The 19,690-nt window shown below is 50.3% G+C and overlaps 1 protein-coding gene across 6 annotated transcripts in view; it reads right to left on the bottom strand.

Annotated features, from left to right (window-relative positions):
* The window catches only part of GTF2IRD1 (GTF2I repeat domain containing 1), a 1,038,761-nt gene that overhangs the window by 744,939 nt on the left and 274,132 nt on the right, over positions 1-19,690 (bottom strand). For all 6 annotated transcript variants that reach the window (XR_011274579.1, XM_069614744.1, XM_069614746.1 and 3 more), the window contains exon 4: positions 18,978-19,115. Coding sequence is in view for 5 of the 6 variants with exons in the window: in XM_069614744.1 (XP_069470845.1) it covers positions 18,978-19,115 (138 nt within the window). In the remaining variant the exon portion in view is untranslated. The remainder of the gene's footprint in view (positions 1-18,977; positions 19,116-19,690) is intronic.

Genomic DNA, 19,690 nt, shown 5'->3' with positions numbered 1-19,690 from the left:
ATCCCCGCCACCTAGCGGTGTGGAGGAGCCAGCAGGCCAGGGGCTCTATGGCTAAGGCAAATAGGAGCGGTGACAGGGGACAACCCTGGCGTGTGCCCCTGCCCAGCGGGAACGATCTAGATGACCATCCGTTGACCCTGACTTCTGCCTGCAGGGCACTGTAAGGTAGTTTCACCCAGTTTAGAAAGAGCTCTCCGAAGCCCATCCTGCCCATGATCTCCCAAAGGCTCACCCAGATTACTGAATCAAACGCCTTCTCGAAGTCTACTGCCAGAAGGGCGAGGGGTGTATCCAAGATTGGGGTCCGTTCCAAAAGCAGGTAAGTCACTGTATATTCATGTATGTGGATTTCCCTGGCATGAACCTGCACTGATCCGGATGGACCAGCGAGGGCATCATTGAGTTTTGCAAGGATTTTGGCCTCGCAGTTAATCAGCGGGATTGGCCTAATGAGGCACATAATTCTGGAGGCTTGCCTATCTTTGGAATCACCACTATGCTGGCCCTCTGCAGGCCCAGGGGGAGGACCCCCTCGTCCCTGCTATGACGAAACATCTCCTGAATGGGGGGTGCTATGGTTTCGCCGCCCACTCTCTTCCAGGTTTCTACCGGGAAGCCATTTGGGCCCGGTGCCTTGCCAGAGTGTAGCTGAGGGATGGCATCCGAAATTTCAGATTCCCTTATATCTCCATCAAGCTGATTCTGTTGCGTTTCTGACAACCGAGGGATCTCAATGTCATTCAGTATCCGAGGGTCTACCGGGTCCGTTGGACCCATATAGAGTGTTGCATAATAGTCAGCAAATGCATCTGCAATCTCAGAATCTTGCCGGACTAACGTTTCATCAGCATTTTCAATTTCTTTAACATGCTGCTGACCCTCGTCCCTCTCTCTAGCTAGGCCATCAGTTTGCCTGCCTTGTCCTTGTTAGGGAGAATTCTCATTCTATGGCTAATTTCCCTTACCTATAGAGTCCCCTAGCAGCTTTGCTGGATTTGAAGGGTTTGTTTCTTTTTCCTGCTAAGAGTGGGGCTCTTTTTCCAACTCTTAGGCACTTTTTGCTATGTGTGTTCTAGGCTATTTTTGTGTTTATTGTCTATGGGATTTTCTCACCCCCATAGAAACCATCTTTACTCACATGTGTTACACAGCACCCTCAGTGCAGTGACACAGGGGTGTTGTAGCGACCCCCAAACATAGCCTCCATTTCCTGGGACTGACTACTGTCTCCCAGGGCATGTAAAGTCCCAATTGACTTTACTAGTCAATTGTTATGAACTAAACCAGTACAAACCATCTTACTATGGAGGTACCGGAAAGGGTTCATAGTTTTTCCCTTATGTTCATTTTTGAGAGGGTACCGTACAGTCCCTCTCTCAAAAGTTTCTGGCTGGTGGCAGTTGTTACTAACGTGAATATTCGACCGCAAATATTTCCCTATGGGATTTTCCCATTGTTCGAGGCTACCACTTTTTCTGACAGCCTCTAACATACCGCCGGTGTATTTTAATATTAACTTTACTCCGGTAGGTTTTTATTGCCAGAACTTTAATATAACTTCTTTCTCGTGTCTTTCTCTAAACTCCTAACACAGGTCGGGGATCCCTTGTTCGTCCTTTTGGCGGGCTTCTGCCGAGAAGCCCTCCTTTCTGCACCACTGAATCTGGGGTGGGTCCATTGTGTGGGAGGAGGAGTAGGACCCCTGGACAGGGTTGCCTCAGCAACCCATGTCACACTCTATCCTGATAGGCTAGAGGGTTTCCCGCCAAGATTACCACTCCACTGTGTGAGTGACAGCTAGGCTGTATGAATGGGGATCTTTGTGCATAAAAGCAGGGTCCTGAGAACTGGAAGAGCAAGACGTCGCCACTGGAACTAAGAAGCCGAAGAGGAGAGAAGCCAAGGACATCTGCAACGACTGAACCACCGGTGAAGCCCTGCTGCAGCGTCTCACCACTTTTCTCCACACGACGAAAGAAGATCTTCCTCTGCAAGAGCCTTCTTCCCTTGAGCTGGTGGGGCCAACCAGCTTGCCAATCGCCTTCCCGGACCTGCCTTGGTCGAATCTCCCGTACCCTGTACTCGGAGGCCGGATAGCCAGGCACCAGTCCCCCCGGACCGCGATTTAAAGGAGCGTACCTTTTATTCGTCGGGCAGCACCACGGCTGGTTTCATCCCTGGGTAGTGCAGTAACTCGAACCTTCCTTGAAGCGAGCCTCTCTTCCTCTGCTGGATCACCCGAACTGCAGGAACTACTGGGAACAACCGCCACCGCAGGAGCCACTTCTCCATTTAAAGGTACATTGTTCCGCCAGGTCGCCCTTTCTTCGCGGTAGCACTAAAGGTGTTTTAAATCCTTTACCTACCTGTTGGGTTGGCCGCCCCTCTCTCTTAACATTGTCTTTTCAACCTATGCATCCACCTTTTCAAAATTGTTAACCAAAGACTTGATTGCAGCTAAGAGAACATTTTGCTCCTGGGCCCTTACCCTTTACCAACTGACTTTGGCACAGGCCTACTGACTCTGGTTACATTTGTTAGACCTGCCTTCTTTAGATTGATTTTCATCTAGAACTGTGTGGTGCACCTAATTCTTACAACTACCCTTTCCTTCCCATTGTTAAACCTTGTGTAATGCCATTTTGCTCAGTTTTCAGTTAAGTATTGCCTATACTGATGCACTGTCTTGCTTAAACTGGTCCACAAACTTATGGGAAGTGTTGCTAGGGTGTGTAGGAAACTATTTCTAAATAACTTGTGCTTTCCCTCCCTTGTAAGGAATTGTTAGAGTATCCCTTGTGTGTAGTTTTCACTGTGACATTTTGCTCAGTTTTCACTCTGGTTCACTTGCTCTACAATTTAACTTGGGAGTGTGTATATTTTTCCTTTGACTTAATTTAACTTGCTTGATGACTGTGACACACGTGTTTTATTAGATGTGTATAAAATAAATATCTAACTACTTTTTAATACAAAGCTTTGGTCAGTGTTTCCTTGTGCCATAGTATTGTAGACCTATTGTGTAAATCCTGAATACTGCTCATCTCCCTCTTGAGATACGTCTGACTGCTCAGCCACAGCTACCAACTAAATCTTTGTGGTACAGACTGATACCAAAGGGGATTTATTGCTCTCACCTGTAGTCTTAATCTTGTGTAGTGCTCCCTAAGGGAACTGCCCAGGATTCTGCCTAACAGTCCTCTTGTTCGTACATGCGCACTTTCGTTGCTGCATGCGCTTGTTTAGCATTATCTAGTGTTATATTCCGAAGACACTCTTTGGCTTTTAGGAGGGAGCAGCGTGTTTTTCCGGAGTAGCACACAAAACATATCGCACCTCCCAATCCTCTGTCTCCTTTTCGGCCTCCCTCCATCTCAGCAGTTGTTCTTTTTTTTTCCTATGTCCAGCAGACAACCTCTCCCCGTAACACCATCTTGTAAGCTTCCCATAGCACTGCGGGGTCATTGACCGTGGGGGAATTGATTTCAAAGTATTCTGTGGTTCTCTCCTGCATGTGGTCAACAAGTTTGGGGAAGCCTAGGCAGTAAGTATTGAGTCTCCATGCCCTGGGGGGTGGGGTGGGGGGTTAGGCCTATTTGTGTTTAATTCCATCAACAGGGGTGAGTGGTCTGATATACCACGGGGCAATAACATCACACTGGACACCCGGTATGTCTTCTGGGTTGGGAGGAAGAAATAATAAAGTCTAGACAGTGAAGCGTGCGCTACAGAGTGAAAAGAGTAGCCCCGCTTATGTTGGTGAAGTTGCCTCCATAAATCGCAGAGGCCCATGGCCGACACAAATGTGGCCAGCCCAGTGGGGGTGTTGGGATTGTGTCTACGTGTGTGGGTGCGATCCATGGACGTATCCATAACATCGTTAAAAACGCCCCTGAGAATCCATACATCCAGCAGGTGATTCGCATACATGGCCGTTATCTCTTCCATCAACTCCTTCCCAAGTTCCAGTGGTGCATAGATTTCTAGTATACCCAGGGTTTCCTCCCCTAATGTACCCAGCATCATCATGTATCTCCCTCTGGGATCTTGCTCTACTGTCGTTAGTGTGAGGGGCAGACGTTTATGTAGAAGGATTAGAACCCCCGAGAGCCCATGGTACGCCGAGCATGTAACGCCACTCTGTAATTTGTTTTATGAAAAGAGTACAGTTCGTACCTGCCAAGTGCGTTTCAGTAAGTAGGGCTATATCTGGGGTGTATCTATTCGAAAATTGGGAGACTAAGCGTTGTTTGATCCTGGCTCCCATACCGTTGACGTTCCACGTCAAAAGCTTGAGAGATTTACAGGCTATCGCGGGTTTAAAATGGGTATGGATGGATGCCATGTGTATTTGTGGATGGACTGTGCAACATGGGAGGCATTGTCACCATAGCTGTCCCTACTTGGGTAAATGGATGCCTGGGGTGTATCGGCCAAGCCCTTAACAAACAACAAAAAGAACATCCTAACAACAACAATTTACCCTCCCCCCTTCCTATACTCCGCCCCAACCCGAAGCATCTGTCACCCTAACAATCTATATCAATTAGACAACCCCTACAGTGGCAGATCGCAAGGAGTCTCTTCCATCTTGGGCCCCCTCACAGAGGACCTGAGCGGTGCCTTGCGGTTCTATCCGGCTCCTCTGTCGGCAAAAACAGTGCCAATTAAACAAGAGGAGGAAAGGAAAAATAAGGGAGAAAAAGAAATTGGGGGAAAGGGAATTGCTAGCTTTTGCGGCACCTGCCGCCTTTACGGTGATTCAGTGACATTTTCAGGCATGAGCTTCAAAGGGATGTGATCAGGAGTCTGATAGACCTTATCACTATAGTTCTTTGCAGATTCTTATGCTGGCCTCATCCTGGTCGGTGACCGCCGGGGTCCGCGGCCTGTTCCAGGGCAACTTGTTCCTGGATTTCTGGGAGTCTCTCAGGAGGTGCACTGTCCGGTCGAGGTCGGGATCTCCTTTCTTGCCCTCTTGGCCTTGCAGTTCAGTCGCCCTCAATGTGGGTTTCCGCCCATCTCCAGGCCTCCTGTGGGTCATTGAAATGTACTGTAGTTCCTTTATGATAGATTTTGAGTTGAGCCGGAAATAGTAATCCATATTTGATATTAATGAAGGACAATTGCCTCTTCAGTGGCTCAAAGGATTGCCTTGCTCGTTGCACCTCACGGGTGTAGTCAGGAAAAAAGGCGATCCGGGAGCAGTTATGGGTGATCGTTCGTTTCGGGCGGGCCATTTGGAGAAGCGTATCCCTGTCCCGATAGTTAAGCAGCTTGGCAATAACTGTTCTAAGTGGTGCCCCTGAGGTGGGTCTTCCAATAGGCATCCCGTGGGCTCTTTCCACAGAGACAAATTTGGAAAAGAATGAGGCGCAAAGACATCCGCCAACCACTGCTCCAAGAAGAGCTCCATGCTGGGTCCTTCTGCGCCCTCTGGGAGTCCGAGGATGTGCACATTGTTGCGGGGCGATCTGCCCTCTCCCTCGTCCTCCCGGGCCTCCAGTGATTTCAGGCAGGTCAGTACTTGTGATAGCTGTTGGTTAATGCCACAAATGTTGTCTTCCGTCCCTGAAATGCACCGCTCAGCCTTCCTTGTGCAAGAGGTAAGTTTCTGTAGGTCGTGGCGAAGGCAGGAGACATCCGCCGCAATGCCGTCCATTTTCATCTTCATTGAGGAGCGGGAGTTGGCAATGGCCGCCAGTACGTCTTTCAAGGAGAGAGTATCTTTAGTGATGGGAGTATCGGATTGTAGCACTTGATCTGTCGTAGTGACTGCAAACTGGTCCATCTTGCTCTGCGTAGTCGTCTTCTGCAGTTTATCTTTTCCCATTCTGTGGCATCGACTTTATTTCCCGAGCAGTTGTGGATTCATGTATTTATCCACAATAGATGGAATGGTGTGTGCCTCTCAGGATTTGGCAGTTCGTGAAACCGCTAGCAGGCAATAGGTCTTTCTCTGCACCCCCAGTCCCGGTTCCGTCCCCTGGGCTCGCTATCGCAGGTTGGCGACACAGCCTTAAGTGCTCATCCAGTGGGGCGCATTCCACTAGTTAAAGTGCTCCCCTGTCTGTGCTGGGAGCTGGAGACCCATCTCCAGCTTCTATACCATTCTAATTCGCTTTGTCGCAATCTCATTAGTGGTGTTGGAGCGCTATCATTTCTTTAGTGTCTTAAATCCCCCAGCGCTGCTGGAGCCATATGCCGCATCCCTGAGAGTGGGTCCCAAATTGCGGCAGTCACATATGGCGACAAGAGCAGGCCCCACTCAAACCTCCTGCCCGTGGGGAGCAGCTGGGTAGGTGATCCCCACCTGCAGGTGTCGTGGCCTCCCTCACGGTGCCCCGATTTCCTTGTGCTTTGGTAGCGGATGCGGCTGATGGGTGCCAGTGTCACCTGGGGTCCAATGTACGACTATGTATGCTCTAGAGCCGGCAGCACTCCGAGGGATGATAGAACACTGCAGGGGCATCAGCAGCTCAGCGTGCAGACGGGCCTTGTTGCTACTTGCTTTGTATGACCCCAGATAATCAATATGTCTAGTTTGAAGAGGGTTATAATAGCTTGTTGTCCGTTCCCCGGACACACACAATCTGTTCACTTCGTTCCACAATTTCCCTCCTCCGGGTGCTACAAGGTTCATGCAGTTTCTAGTGAGAGGGTCACACGGCTGATGTCGCTGCGCTCCTACTCCTCATTGTCTGTCGTGAAGATACATGCGTTATGCAGCCATCTTTCTTGTGTCAGAGGTGCTGGCCTTATTGCGTCTATGCAGTTCGTGAGTTATGATCAGCGGTACCGACATTAACACAGGAGCAGGTGTACAGTTGGAGGTTATTTATGCGGCCGTTCCCCGTCACGTGTAAGGCATGCTTGTGCTTGTAGTTGTTGGGGGCTGCCCCTGCCCATGCTCTAAGAGCTAAGTCGATTTAGTTCTGGTCTGGGGGGACTCGTTGATCCGTGTGGTGTGTCTCCAGGAACTCCTGCATCTAGTGCTCTCAGCGGCCTTTCTGACGCACAGCAGGGTTTATGCGTTATGTGGATCGCCATTTTTATTATTTGTCTGTGGGCCTAGCCCCCACAACACTGCCGGGGTGCGTATGACAGCCCCAACCCTGGAGAGATTAGCCGTGTGCACCAGGAGGCATTTGCTCGGACGGTCGCCTTGCCCGGACTCCGACGTGTGCGTCGCTCCTGCAGTTATTATCGTGCTGTGGCGGGGTCCGGTCTAGGGCGCCCTGTACCCACACAGGGTCAGCAGTGGCCATGGGTTCATCATTGCAGCACCTACCGGAGGGCTATGTTCTGCTTCTTCTGTTCGTACTTGGGTGATTCTCAGACGCTCGGACGTGGAATCTCGCTGCACCAGGATGTACTAGTCATGTTGTAGAGGCCTTGACTTCAGTGTGGCCCCTCAGCCGCAACCAACGAGTCCCGCGCCATAGTGGATAGTCCTATTATTTCAGCCGGGACAGCAAGCACGTCCTCTCGGCGAAAAGCGTTTTTCTGGCCCAGTGTGCGTGTCGTCGATCTGCTGCCCCATGGGCAGGCTCTCTGTGAGGTTTCTTGCCTGGCTCCGCGGTCCGTTGAGGGACACCAGGCAGGCCAGAGCTGGGTCCCAAGTCGGTAACAGTGGGCCGTTCACCATCACCAAGGACCCTCCCTCAGTGTCCGGCAGCAGGCCCCACCGGACATGCAGGCGAGTGTTATTCCGCTCTGAGCTTTCTTGTATCTCATGCCGCTCCATGACACTCGTTGTTCCGGTGGCCATTTTAGCGGCGGATTCCCTCGCTTGGGGTCTGCTCTTTTCTCAGTCAGCTAATTCAGTCAGCACACCGCGTTTTCAACTCAAAGTGGGTCCCTGCATGCCCCATAGGGTAGTTCATCGCTCGGTTCTCTTTTCAAACCGAAGTTCACCGTTTTATGCAGGATATGCAACAAAAAATTACCGAACTTTTTTTTTTCTCTCATGGATGCAAGAAAGGCCCAGAAATCACTATCACCACGGCCACAGAAGAAGGGAAAAGAAAAAAAACACAACTTGAGGATATATACACCAAGTGCCAATGAAACCCAGCATCAGCCACAGTGACCATGTGGCAACATTGGCTGACCCAAAGACACAGTAAACTGAAGGTAAAGGGTGTGCAAAGGAGAACGACAGGCCCACGCCAGCATGGCCAGGCCCCAAACCAGCCCATCTAGAACAAGCAGGAGCAGCGCACTGCAAAGGGACAACGCATTGAGACTAGATAGCCATGAAACCATGCAAACAACAGTAATGAGACCATTCGACCCTTACACCACTGGGGTGGCCCTCAGATGGGGGATATGGCTCCACCAATTTCAACTGAACCTATAGGCCAGGGACATCGTCGAAGGAGGAAGAAAACGCACACTACTATTGCTGAACATTGGCACTTCTGCACTACGTCTGTTCAACACGCTTCTGGACAGAGGGAAGCAGATGAGTACAACACAGAAAGAGCGGCGCTAAACAACAAAGTCAAGCCTGAATTGAACCCAGACTATAAAAGGTTCCAATTTTGCATGATCCGTCAGAGAGAAAAGGAAACCATCGATGACTTCCATGCAAGGCTCAGAGAATTGGCGATTGGATGCAAATTCCTGGACGAAGACTTTGCTGTCCATCTACAGATCATCAATGGCCTGTCGTCAGAAAAACTATGTAGAGCAGTGCTGTTAGAGAAATAGATCCCTTTGGACCACATCCTAGCCATGGGGAGACTCAAGGAGCGCACGGATGACAAGGTGGCGGTCATGGAAGCAACAATGCAGCGACTACCCCTCGACAACATGCAAAAGGAGGAAGAAGTAGCAGCAGTACAAAGTCGACAAGAAGAGAGGCGACCCACCAACACAAGACCATGACGCCCTTTGGGACGAGGTGACACATGCAAGTGGTGTGGGGACCCTGGCACAGGGGAGAGCCATGTTCAACCTTAGGAGTGACATGTCAGAAGTGTAAGAGGCTGAAACACTTCACAGCTGTATGCCTGAACCCCACACCTCTGAGGGATACAGGTCAACAATACACCTCGATCTGGCAACAAAGGGGAAGAGGAAAGGCAAGAGCAGTCACCACCGCGCAGAGATCACCCAGCAGCAGCAACACAGAAGATTCCCCAGATGAAGAAACGTCCCCAGATGGACGTGAAAGGGAAAGGAAAAAAAGGACAAGTCCATAGAGTCCACATGATTTCCGCCATAAAGCCACAAAATACAATCGGAAAAGAAAGCAACATAAGCAGCCATCATGCACCATCCTGTCAGATGGGAACCCCACCAAAGTAGTTATAGACACAGGAGCGACGAACGGCATGCCTATTCATACTTTTAACACACTAGACCTGAAGCCGTAGCTCAAGAACAAACGAGTATGACTTTTCGCGTATGGATGCAGGAAGACACTACCGGTAGCAGGTTCATGCCGATCTGACCTAGCGTATAACAGAACCACATGCCAGGCCAGAATTTAAATAGTGGACGCAGGACTGGAAACACTGCTAAGCTGTTGCACCACTGAGAAACTACACCGTGTGCACTTCGCATTTAGCATCAACCCACCAGAGATAGACAGCCTCCTAACAAAGGACCACAAAGTATTCCTAGGAATAGGATGTCTCTGCGGAAGAACGATCGGACTACACATCGACCCAACGATCAAGCCAAAGGCAGTGCAGCACCGCCGAGTCCCTTTTCACATGAGGGAGGCCGTCGAGAAAGAGTTGGAGAAACTGGAGAAGCAGGGGATAATTGAGAAATCGTCTGGCCCCACTCCATGGGTATCTCCTATGGTTGTCGCACAGAAACCACGGCAACCCAACGCGGTAAGGATATGGATTGTCATGAGGCTACCAAACGTAGCTATCGGTCGAGAGCACCATGCCACCCTCACAATCGATGAGCTGATCGTGGGCCTAACGGGAGCCAAAGTCTTCAGCAAACTCGACCTAAGGTCAGGCTATCATCAACTAGGCCTCGCCCGAGAGTCCAACATCAGTGATGACATTTTAGTGTACGGCACCATGACAAGAGAACACCATGAGCGACTAGCCACAGTCCTCCAACACCTGAAAGAGTCGGACCTCACGGTGCACGCAGAAAAATGCAAATTTAACAAACGCAAACTGAATTTCTTCGGCAGCGTGTTCAATTCAGACTGTGAATCGCCCGTCCCGGTCAAGGTCTCCAACATCAAAGAAGCGAATGCCCCCACATGAGGGTCGGAAGTAAGAAGCTTCATGGCCATGGCCACTTACTGCGCCAGGTTCATCCCCAACCTAGCCACCATCACAGCGCCACTGAGGGAATTTACCAAGAAGGAGAAACAATGGGAATGGATGGAACAGCACCAACACGCGTTCCAACGCATCAAAGACTTGCTATCTAGAACCACCAAGATGGCATTCTTCGACACCGACCGAACCACAGAACTACTAGTGGATGCCAGCCTCGTGGGGATGGGAGCGGTGCTCACCCAAGTAAACAGAGAAGGCACTGTGTACCCAGTTGCTTTCGCCAGCCGAGCATTAAGGAGAACCGCACAGAACTATACCCACATAGAAAAAGCCACTGGCGATTCTATGGGGCTGCCATCACTTCAGAGTGTATCTTCTAGGACATCCAGCAAAGGTATTCATGGACCATAAACCACTGATACCGATTTTCAAAGGAACGGCACCACACCCCCCCAGCGCGGCTAGAAAAGTGGATGCTCCAACTGCAGCCGTTCAACATTGACGTTTCCTATAGAGCCGGGACGGAAACCCGGCCTACTACCTGTCTCGCCACCCCTGATCCGCCACGAAACAAGAAGAGGAACATGCCGTCGAGACTGAGGAACATGTGTGCCACATGATAGCCTGTGCACGTCCACGAGCGCTAACACTGCAGGAACTAGCAGAGGAAACCAGGACAGACGCCTGCCTACAATGCACAATTCAGACCATCCAGTCAGGCGATTGGAAAAATGATCTATTTGCAATAGCACACAGCACCGTGGCAGCCCAAGAGAAGCTTCAAGCACCGTTTGGCATCTGACACGAGCCAACAGTATTGGATGCAGGCATCGTACTGAATAGACACTGAATCGTCCTACCAGAGACCTTAGAAGAAAGAGCTCTAAAGTTGGCGCATGGGGGCCATCAAGGCATCATGAAGACCCAGGACTATCTGAAGTCAAGAAGGTGGATGGCAAAGATACAGAACCGCGTCACTGTACTGGTAGAAACCTGTGCAGCATGGCAATCCTCAAGGAGGCTAGCAACACCTAAATCCATAACAAGCGCACCCAGGCGCCAAACAAGTTGTGATTCAGTGAGCGGGGGAAGGGTACCTATTCGTCCTAATTGACGAATTCAGCAGATACCCAGAGGTGGAGCACATCAAGTCCACGGATGCCATGTCAGTCATAACCGCCCTCGAGAAAGTATTTACCATACATGGAATACCTAGGAAGGTCAAAAGTGACAATGGCCCACCGTTCACTAGCCATGAACTCAGGCAGTTTCTCAGTAACCTAAACGTCAAACACTGGAAGATCACTCATTGCTGGCCGCAAGCAAACGGTGATGCCGAACGTGTCATGGGATCCCTAAACAAGGATCGCAAAGGACATCCATCAACCCTAGCTGCCGGCAGTATATCGATTCCTCTGAACACAAAGGCAAACACCGCACACATCGACGGGAGTAAGCCCAGCAGCATGATGTTCGGGATGCCGATCCAAGCCGAATTAACGCTACACTCAAGCTGGGTGAACCCCGAACCAGACATACCACTCATGGAAGAGAGACGGGAAAGGAGAAATGAGAAGAAGAGTCAACCACGCCACGCGCAGCACAGAGAACTGCGGACAGGTGACACGGTACTAGTGAAAACCAGAACATCCCTGAAAAAGGGTTCCATGCGTTAATATCCCCGCAAAAATATCGCCATACAGAAATATTGCAATATTTTTTATGGCAATATTAAGGCATGGAACCTGCGGGGGACACACCCACGACCCCCACATTATTTTTAAAGGAGCGGGGGACACCCCCGCAAACCCTGCTCCCAAAAACCCCACAAATTATCCCCCCAGAAATATTGCCTATGGCCGTTCCAAATGACCAAATATCCGGCGATATTTTTGGTGGGGATAATATGTAGTGATACCTGAAAAAGATGACACTGACATACAAGTCGCGCCCATGGACAGTACAGGACTCCAATCACAGCATGGTGACAGCCACCCGAGGACAAGAAGTAGTGACGCAAAATGTATCCCACTTCCGTAAAGTACCAACGACACTGTGGAGAGAACAGCCAAACTCCGAAGATCCCCCAGCGGGCCGTGATATACAACCAAGGCGGATTAGTCCAGAAGGGTTAATCCGGAGTGACACATCAATGCCGTGAGACATGCTTTATTCGAGCTCCTGTTTTGAATGCGTGAGTGTGTTTGCACATGTGAGCCGACCTCCCTGGGCACACTTGAGGTCGGATTAAACAGTATCACACATAGTACATCAATAGTCTGCCATTTAGGCATAAACTATGTCATCTATGAAAAGTCCCAAAGTTAACTCCCCAGATGTGAAACGATCCAGATTCTGTATTGTAATAAAGATGCTCGAATGTCCAAGTGTTAATGTGTGTTAGCGCTTCCTGAATGGAAAGTGTGAAAGCCATTAATGATATTAACCCAAATTCGATGACATTATCTGAGTGAAAATCTTATTACACATGGGCGTTTGCCCCTCCATCTGGATATGATAGCTCAAGATGGACTCACCCATTAATGTGTGGTCCACCAATCAATGTTGTTGTCAATACATCATACAGCTGCTGGCCATTACTTTACATGATCATTTAAGATCTGACCAAATTCTGCCCAAAGAATGACAATAGGGTTTGCAAGAATCTGCATTTCAAATACCATACACTACAGATGTGAAACGGCACTCTGCACGGCTCACACCTTGCATTTCATCACACCTCTACATTTAAATAGATTGCACGAATGCACGAGGAAGTGAGTGCAGAAATAACCATGTTAAATTCAGATTAATGAGCCTGCAACAAGCTGTAAACAATAGGCATACCGCACAGACCTAACAAATGAAATGTCATGCCACACGGCTTACATTTTGCAATTCATCACATTTCTACTTTTGAATAAAATGCATGAATGCAGAAGGAATTCAGTGCAGAAATAACAATATTAAATTCAGGTTAATGAGCTCGCAACAAGACTTAAAATATTAGGCATACTGTACTGTACAGACCTAACAAGTGAAACATCATCCCAAAGTGTATACACGCAGCACGCACTATTTATAGATAAATTAAAATGGCGTCCACGGTCTCACACACGCGGCCGCCAGACGGAGGCAGGACCCCTGCAACAGCAGGAACCCAACATAAACATCTTTTTGTTATTTTACTAGTTAGGGGGTCATTACGAGGTTGGAGGTAATGGAAAAACGATGCCGGTAAAGGATTACCAGCACTGCATACCGCTCCGGGCTATTCCGACCCAAGAATTAGAGGCACCGCTAATAACGTTGCCACTAATAGCGGCATGGGCACGGGCACGCGGGCCTTCAGGCCGGCAATGCCGGGATGCCGCTAACAGGAGGACATCACAAGTCAGGCGGGCATGCAAATACCGGCAACATGAAGGCGCTAATACGGGATAACGGCATGCCGGCAATACCGGCATCGCGACGCACCCGTAAACTGCTATGTGCAGTGTTCCCAACTGCCATAGCTGCACACAATCAGCACAGTTGGAGGCAATGTAGTCTGGGCCAGCACAAAAGGAGCACACCCACACACCACACCCCTTCACACACCAAAATGATTCCACTAGTAGTAGCAATACAGGGGCTAGAGGACATGCTTGCATTGCTACACCAGCAACAACAACAACAACAGCAGGCACCACAGAGGAGACGCAGGAGGAAAAGGAGGTTGAGACAGGCCCAGCATGCCCCACCAGTGCAGCCAGTGGTAGCACGTAGGAAGCACCCAATCCTTCGCATCAGAGCCAGTCCATTCAACCTAACCCCTGAGCAGATCCACAACCTGTACCGTCTGGACCGGGACACCATCACCACCATTGTGGACATGTGTTGCCTACGGCACTGACTTTCTGGGCAACAAGTTGCCAGATCTCTTTCTTCTTTATCTGTGCCTCTTTCTTGAGGCTGTTGGCAAAAACAACCTCTGCATTGTATGCCAGTGTCTCTGCCAGCATAGTCAGTTCTTCCTCATTGAAGCACTCTTTGCGCTTCCGGGAGGCGCCTTTTTTTACAGCCTTGGGCATGATGCTGGTGGTGAAGGTTGAAATCTGTAGTCAGAAATAGGCTCCAGGTCCTGTGTGGTGAGTATGGCAATGGATTGTGTTTTTCAAGATGGCCGCCGTGCTCTTTCCTGTTCCTCTGCGATGACGCTACTTCTGGTTCCGCTTATTTACGGGCACCGCTATTCGCTGATAGCGGTACCGCTAATGCCGTATCCATTGATGCCGGTCACGTTATTAAGAGGAGGAAGCCGGCGGTTGTGCTGTCTGCGCTTTCCATGATGCCGCTAAGGGCCATGTTTCGGACTTTAGCGGCATGCCGGTAATGTGGTTACCGGCATGCCGCTAAGCTCGTGCACGCGAACTCGTATTAGCCCTCTATTAGCGGGCTCTTTACTACACAGACACGGTATTTGCTTCATGCTTTTAAGGACTGTTACTTACCTCCAACCTCGTAATGACCCCCTTGTTGCATGTCACCCCTTCCGGGGGACATGGCACCTTCCAGTGTTGGTGTCATGGTCACATGGGGTAACCATGTGACCATGTTAATAAAAGGCACGAGCCACTTCCGGCTCATCAGTCGATTCCATTCCTGACTCCTGTGTCTTTGTTTGTGCACCATGCTGGTGCTGCACAATATGCCTAGGGCCTAGCTCATGGCCCTTACCTCGGACGGCGACCCTACTGGGCAACACTGTCCCCCTGTGGATGTCGGGACCATGTCAACATGGTTGAATGGGCAACCCCGGCCTGGGTGCCCACAGAGCCGGGGTTGCATTATGCTGTGTGTCCCCAGCCCCATGTGTGCAACTCCGGTGATCCGGAGAATGCAGGGTGATCCCTACCAAGTGTTGGCCGTGTGAACGCAGCCCTAGTGATCACGTCGGGTGATCCGACGTCAGGGCGGCTCGCTCCGGTGACCCGGGGGCGAGCCCCCAACAATGGCGACGAGGAGCCTCTGAGGTGGAGGCGGAAAGAAGCCACATGGGCTGAAGCGGCGCTGACTGCTCCGGTTGGCCCAGGGCCATGTTGCGCCTGGTGCCTGAGGCGGCAGGTGGCTGCATGACGGAACCTGCAGCAGCTGCGGCATCAGCCGCGTGGAGGTGCGGCTATCAGACAAAGGAAATGGATGTAGACCTGAGAGGCCCAGGCCTGCAGCAGTGAAGGTACGCATGGCTGCAGTTGGACCTCCAGGCCATCGGAGGACCCTGCCGCGGGCTCGCAGAGGAGGCGGGCCTATTAATAAATGTTTGTCCATGGGCTGTGCAAGGCCCGAAAAAGGGGTTTCGGCCGCTGGGGAGGAAGACGCTCTGGGGGTGGCCCAGGGCCCAGTGTGCGTTCACGCAGGCCGCCTGGTGCCCCCAGGCATGTGGTCGTGTCAGCCGTGCGTGCAGCCGGGATGTTCGCCTGGAAAAGAACTGTAGAAGCCTCCCGCAACCCATGCGGGAGGCGGATGGAGGGGTACTTGTGCACGCACCGCCCGGCCATGGCTCTCATTACTGGGGGTGCTTGTGCAGCCGGGTCGATGTGGGCCAACCCCCACCGTGTTCGCTGCGGAATTCGCACGTGTGGACGCGCAGAAGTGGTGGAGGGGCAGCGGAAGTGGCCGCTCCACAAAGAAGAGCATGCTCTGAGGAGCGGGCAATGGAGGAAGGTGCCAGGGGGGCAACGCCAAACAGCTGAGGAGGCCCTGAGTACTAGCGGGCTCGCCCGCGGCACAGAAGAGGTGCCGGGGCCGCCAACCAGCGGATGCGGTCCCCATAGGAGATGGGCCCATTACCATCTGGGCCCACGATCTCAGTGAGGGAAATGCAACGGGAAAACTGTGCGGCCCGATAACAACCGAGTCGGGGCCCGCGGTGCTGGAATAAAAAAAAAATATAATAATAAAGCGAAGGACAATGGGGGCATGCGGCACCCTATACAACAACGGATGGGTGCGGGCCCATGACTGGGGCCCGCGGCGGGGCAGAGAAGAAACAGGGGTAACTGGGACCCTCAGTAGCCCTAAGGAAACAGGAGCCAGCAAGCAACCACCACAAAACAATGCAGGAGGGAGCAGTGTATGGGTACCCGCCTCTCAATTGGCTCCTGGCAGCAGGCCCTGGAGGGAGAAACAACAGGAAACGGTGGCTGGATCTGCGTTCACTGGCCCACTGGATCTCAACAGGGGAGGCGGTCCAGTCCTCCACACGGGAAAGGAGGAGAAGCGGAGCAGGGAGGCGTGTGTGCCCCAACGAGCCCTGTACTCCTCCATCGGCCACAACAGGTCCAGTCTCAAAAGGGAAGTGGCCAGCAGTTCCAGCCCACGAAAAAGAGCAAGATCCCTTTTGAGAGTTGGCATCAGAGACCACAGATGCCACAGGATACAGAACAGTTGTCTGGCCCCGTAGACCCAAAACAGGGGGTATCTTAAATGTTGTCCGGCTTGTCCTAACATCTCTGCCTGTGTTGCTGTCCCCTAAAATGCGGTATCTCCTCAATAAGTCACGGTGCACCCTTCAGTCGCTGACCGGCAGCTATGCCACAGAGGGTAGCGGCTCCGTGGGGAGCGCTTGTGCTCCACTCGGTCGAGCCAGCCCATGGACCCATCAACAATGAGTACTGACTGTGTCATACACTGGAATCATCAGGAGGTTTACAGCTCTTCCGAGCGCTTGGGCGCCCTCCCAAGCCACAGACATGCCTGGTGTAGAAGCGGAAGAGACGCACTGGCCTAAACACCTTGTCACTAGTGCATCCCTGACAGCACCCCGAGAAAAGGGGGAGGCGAAAGGAGCGGCATGTCTTCCGGTATTGTCACTCTGCCGCAAGTGCCCTGCAGCAGGGAGCCCACCCTGAACTGTGTGTTTACCTGTCATCTGACTCTCACTAACCAAGGACTGGGTCGATGTGGCCCCTGGTACCCCCAGGTGCGGCTTTACTGGCCCGTGAATTTCGCAGTGGACAGGCAGAGGCTGGGAGCCTGCAGACCTGAACTTGTTTAAAATAGCCCGGTCGGTTGGCGATGTAAAATGGTGAACATCCGTAGATATGGAATGCTTTATGTGGTGCCAGGAGTTTTCATTGGTGCCGTTTAGTGACAGTGGAAACACTCACGCAGGTTAATAAAGGGTGTGAAAATTAGTAGAGTGGTGGTATTAGTATTAGTGTGGGTATTTGTGCTGTGATTTTGGGTGTTTTGTTTTGTTGTTATGAAAAAGGACGAGTGTTGCATGTCACCCCTTCAGGGGGACATGGTACCTTCTAGTGTTGGTGTCATGGTCACATGGGGTAACCACGTGACCATGTTAATAAAAGACACGAGCCACTTCCGGCTCGTCAGTCGATTCCATTCCTGACTCCTGTGTCTTTGTTCGTGCACCATGCTGTTGCTGCACAGTATGCCTAGGGCCTAGCCACGGGGCCCTTACCTCGGACGGCGACCCTGCTGCGCAACACCGTCCCCCTGTGGATGTCGGGACCATGTGAACATGGTTGAATGGGCAACCCCGGCCTGGGTGCTGCCAGAGCCGGAGTTGCTTTATGCTGGGTGCCCCCAGTCCTTGTGTGTAACTCCGGTGATCCGGAGAATGCAAGGTGATCCCTGCCAAGTGTTGGCCGCGTGTACGCAGCCCTGGTGATCACGTTGGGTGTTCCCGACGTCGGGGTGTCCCGATCCGGTGACCCAGGGGCGGGCCTCCAACAAGTCTCATTAAAGGATTTTTTGATAATTAACTAAATAGCTATTAGAACCGGCCAGCAACTAGGACTAGTGCTTACACGCACGACTACTCTGCTTTTGGAGCTGTATGATGTATTAACTACGACATTGATTGGGCGGACCACACAATAATGGGTTAATCGTCTTGTTTTTACATTGCACACTAATTATGGAGGCATTGTGCAACGTATATTATTTTAATGGTTAAGGTACTATGTAATTACCAAAAGGTAATTGAGCAGAATAGGTGCGACCAATTTTACGTTTAAATGTGTTGATGCTAAGAAAAGAGTTTTTCAAATGTCAAATTTAAAGCCTCACATTGAATGTGAATATCATTATGAATATTATTATGAATAGTGGACCAGTATCACACTATCAGTACTAATTATGGTTTCCTTATTTTTCCCTCCGCCACCTTTTTCCCCCTTCCCTCTCCTCCTATTTTTCTCCTTATCCAATCCTCTTCTTGGTGGCCTATATTTTTTAATTAAAGTTTTGTGTGCATGGGTTCAATCCAACTGATCACCATTTACTGTAATGGTGGCATTTATCATGTGATGGTTACCCTGTAACATAACCTTGACAAAGACCGCAACAGTGCAAACATGTGTTGGCAAGGGCAAGAGGATCATATTATACGATTGTCACCTGGAATAAATATAGCAATTAGCTAAAGCCAGCATCTTGTTGAACTGTATTACTTTTGAGACAAGCGCATTGATTTTGGCACACCCTCAGTACTTAGTTATTCCATACCAGGCAAGGGTAACCCGGTTGTGCCTCTATCTGCAGCTGCACATCACACACCAACGCACCGAATACTGGTAGCGGTAGCGCCCACACGTACATGTAGATACACCAATCTCTTCTTTATATAAAAATGATATAACACATGAATACCCATATCAATCCCACTGTGATAAATGACACATCAATACAAACTATAAAAGCTCTTACTGTAAAGCACATCAAAAACCTCTTCAACCATTTTCCTGAGGAGGAAAACATCAGATCCTGGATTTGACGAGGGTCTCTGAACATTCTTTCCACAGTCCTTGTATTTCTTTACAGTTCCAATATCTAGTTCTCTCCTCACTGCATTGGAACAAAACACAATAAATGAATGCTAGCTTCACATCGGCAACGTCTATCGAATGTCTATCTGAAGTAATGGCAGCAACGATTAAGGCATGCGGCTAATGGGAGAGAAGTAAGGGGGTGTCCCTGCTTCAGCCCCATTGCAAATCACACATACACAAAAGGTAACTATTTAAAGTTTTTTTTTTTTTTAAATCAATTTCAGAGATTGACCTCCTATGATCCACCCAAAGGCACAGCAGTCAGGTTCGGACTGGGCCAAAAAATTGTCTCGGGCACCAATGATAAAGTTGCCCACAGTTGCAAATGGCAATTCATTCCTTTTTTGACAGACTATTTGAATAAGCCCTAAGGAGGAGTTTTTTAATAAAATGTGATGCAAATTTTGCATTATAAATAATATTTATTCAGCAACCCTGGTCAAAACTACTAGCCGCTTAGTGAAGTAACTCATCAAACTGGCCCACACTGGCCAAAAGAGTGGCCTATTTTGACCAAAAATATTGGCCCACGCTAGCATTTTGGGTTTGTGTTTCGGGCATTGCCCTATAGGCCAGTCCGAGCCAGACATC

This window comes from Ambystoma mexicanum, chromosome 9 (assembly GCF_040938575.1).
Source record: "Ambystoma mexicanum isolate Mex_15411 chromosome 9, UKY_AmexF1_1, whole genome shotgun sequence".
Lineage (NCBI taxonomy): Eukaryota > Metazoa > Chordata > Amphibia > Caudata > Ambystomatidae > Ambystoma > Ambystoma mexicanum.
Note: the sequence above shows the minus strand (reverse complement) of the source record. Positions and strands in the feature narration are given on the sequence as shown.